Source organism: Acyrthosiphon pisum, unplaced genomic scaffold, assembly GCF_005508785.2.
Source record: "Acyrthosiphon pisum isolate AL4f unplaced genomic scaffold, pea_aphid_22Mar2018_4r6ur Scaffold_565;HRSCAF=1017, whole genome shotgun sequence".
NCBI classification, from domain to species: domain Eukaryota; kingdom Metazoa; phylum Arthropoda; class Insecta; order Hemiptera; family Aphididae; genus Acyrthosiphon; species Acyrthosiphon pisum.
The window spans coordinates 3,230-5,429 of record NW_021775333.1 but is presented as its reverse complement, the minus strand read 5'-3'; the positions used below and the strand labels follow the sequence as shown (position 1 = coordinate 5,429).

At 54.9% G+C, this 2,200-nt stretch overlaps 1 protein-coding gene across 1 annotated transcript; it reads left to right on the top strand.

The window, feature by feature from the left end:
* Positions 1–520: 520 nt before the first annotated feature.
* On the top strand, positions 521–2,170 carry LOC103311090 (formin-2-like). The gene has a single exon (XM_008190645.1). It carries the CDS (start codon positions 521–523, stop codon positions 2,168–2,170), a length of 1,650 nt encoding a protein of 549 aa, XP_008188867.1.
* Positions 2,171–2,200: the final 30 nt, after the last annotated feature.

Genomic DNA, 2,200 nt, shown 5'->3' with positions numbered 1-2,200 from the left:
ACCAAAACCTCCAACTGTTGGCTGTAGTTCACCACCTATATCTCCGACTGGTGGCTGTGGAGGGCCATCAAAACCTCAAACTGCTGGTGGCTGTGGAGCGACACCGAAACCTCCATCGGGCGGATTTGGATCGCCAGAAAAATTACCATCGGGCGGCTGTGGATCACCACCGAAACCTCCGTCTGGTGGCTGTGGATCGCCACCAAAACTTACGTCTGGATGCTGCGGAACGCCACCAAAACCTCTAACTGGTGGCTGTGGAGCGCCACCAAAACTTACATCGGGGGGTTGTGGATTGCTACCAAAAGTTACGTCTGGAGGCTGTGGATCGCCACCAAAACCTTCAACTGGAGGATGTGGAGCGCCACCGAAACTTACATCTGGAGTCTGTGGATCGCCACCAAAACCTTCAACTGGAGGATGTGGATCGCCACCAAAACTTACATCTGGAAGCTGTGGATCGCCACAAAAAAGCTCCAACTGATGGCTGTGGATTGCCACAAAAACCCTCAACTGGTGGATGTGGAGCGCCATTAAAACTTACATCTGGAGGCTGCGGATCACCACCATAACCTCCAAATGGCGGCTGTGGTTCGCATCCCAAACCATCCACTGGCGGCTGTGGTTCGCATCAAAAACCATCATCACGGCGGCCTGTGGATCGCACCCGAATCCTCTAACTGGTGGCTGTGGAGCGACACCGAAACCTCCATCGGGCGGATTTGGATCGCCAAAAAAATTATCATGGGGCGGCTGTGGATCACCACCGAAACCTCCGTCTGGTGGCTGTGGATCGCCACCAAAACTTACGTCTGGAGGCTGCGGAACGCCACCAAAACCTCTAACTGGTGGCTGTGGAGCGCCACCAAAACTTACATCGGGGGGTTGTGGGTTGCTACCAAAAGTTACGTCTGGAGGCTGTGGATCGCCACCAAAACCTTCAACTGGAGGATGTGGAGCGCCATTAAAACTTACATCTGGAGGCTGCGGATCACCACCAAAACCTCCAACTGGCGGCTGTGGTTCGCATCAAAAACCACCATCGGGCGGCTGTGGTTCGCCATCGAAACCTCCAAGTGGTGGCTGTGGATCGCCACCGAAACCTCCAACTGATGGCTGTGGAGTGACACCGAAACCTCAAACTGCTGGTGTCTGTGGAGCGACAACGAAACCTACATCTGGTGGCTGTGGATCGCCACCAAAACCTCCGACTGGCGGCTGCGGATCACCACCAAAACCTCTAACTGGTGGCTGTGGAGCGCCACCAAAACTTACATCGGGGGGTTGTGGGTTGCTACCAAAAGTTACGTCTGGAGGCTGTGGATCGCCACCAAAACCTTCAACTGGAGGATGTGGAGCGCCACCAAAACTTACATCTGGAGGCTGTGGATCGCCACCAAAACCTTCAACTGGAGGATGTGGAGCGCCACCAAAACTTACATCTGGAAGCTGTGGATCGCCACAAAAAGCTCCAACTGATGGCTGTGGATTGCCACAAAAACGTTCAACTGGTGGATGTGGAGCGCCATTAAAACTTACATCTGGAGGCTGCGGATCACCACCAAAACCTCCAACTGGCGGCTGTGGTTCGCATCAAAAACCACCATCGGGCGGCTGTGGTTCGCCACCGAAACCTCCGGCTGGTGGCTGTAGTTCACCACCGAAATCTTCGTCTGGAGGCGGCGGATCAACACCAAAACCTCCAACTGGCGGCTGTGGTTTGCATCCAAAACCACCAACTGGCGGCTGTGGTTCGCATCAAAAACCACCATCGGGCGGCTGTGGATCGCCACCGAAACCTCCAAGTGGTGGCTGTGGATCGCCACCGAAACCTCCGACTAGTGGCTGTGGAGTGACACCGAAACCTTCGACTGGTGGGTGTAGTTCTCCACCAAAACCTCCGACTAGTGGCTGCGGATCGGCACCGAAACCTCAAACTGCTGGTGTCTGTGGAGCGACACCGAAACCTCCATCTGGTGGCTGTGGATCGCCACCAAAACCTCCGACTGGCGGCTGCGGATCACCACCGAAACCTTCAACTGGTGGCTGTACTTCGCAACCAAAACCTCCAACTGGTGGCTGTGGATCACCACCAATACCTCCGTCTGGTGGCTGCAATTCACCACCGAAACCCCCATCTGGTGATTGTGGGTCTGCCGAGAAACAATAAGACTAGAGGATTTTGGTCACTGTGGAAATC

Excerpts from the sequence above, each read along its gene's own strand:
- LOC103311090 (XM_008190645.1), top strand. The coding sequence starts at position 521 with ATGTGGAGCGCCATTAAAACTTACATCTGGAGGCTGCGGATCACCACC.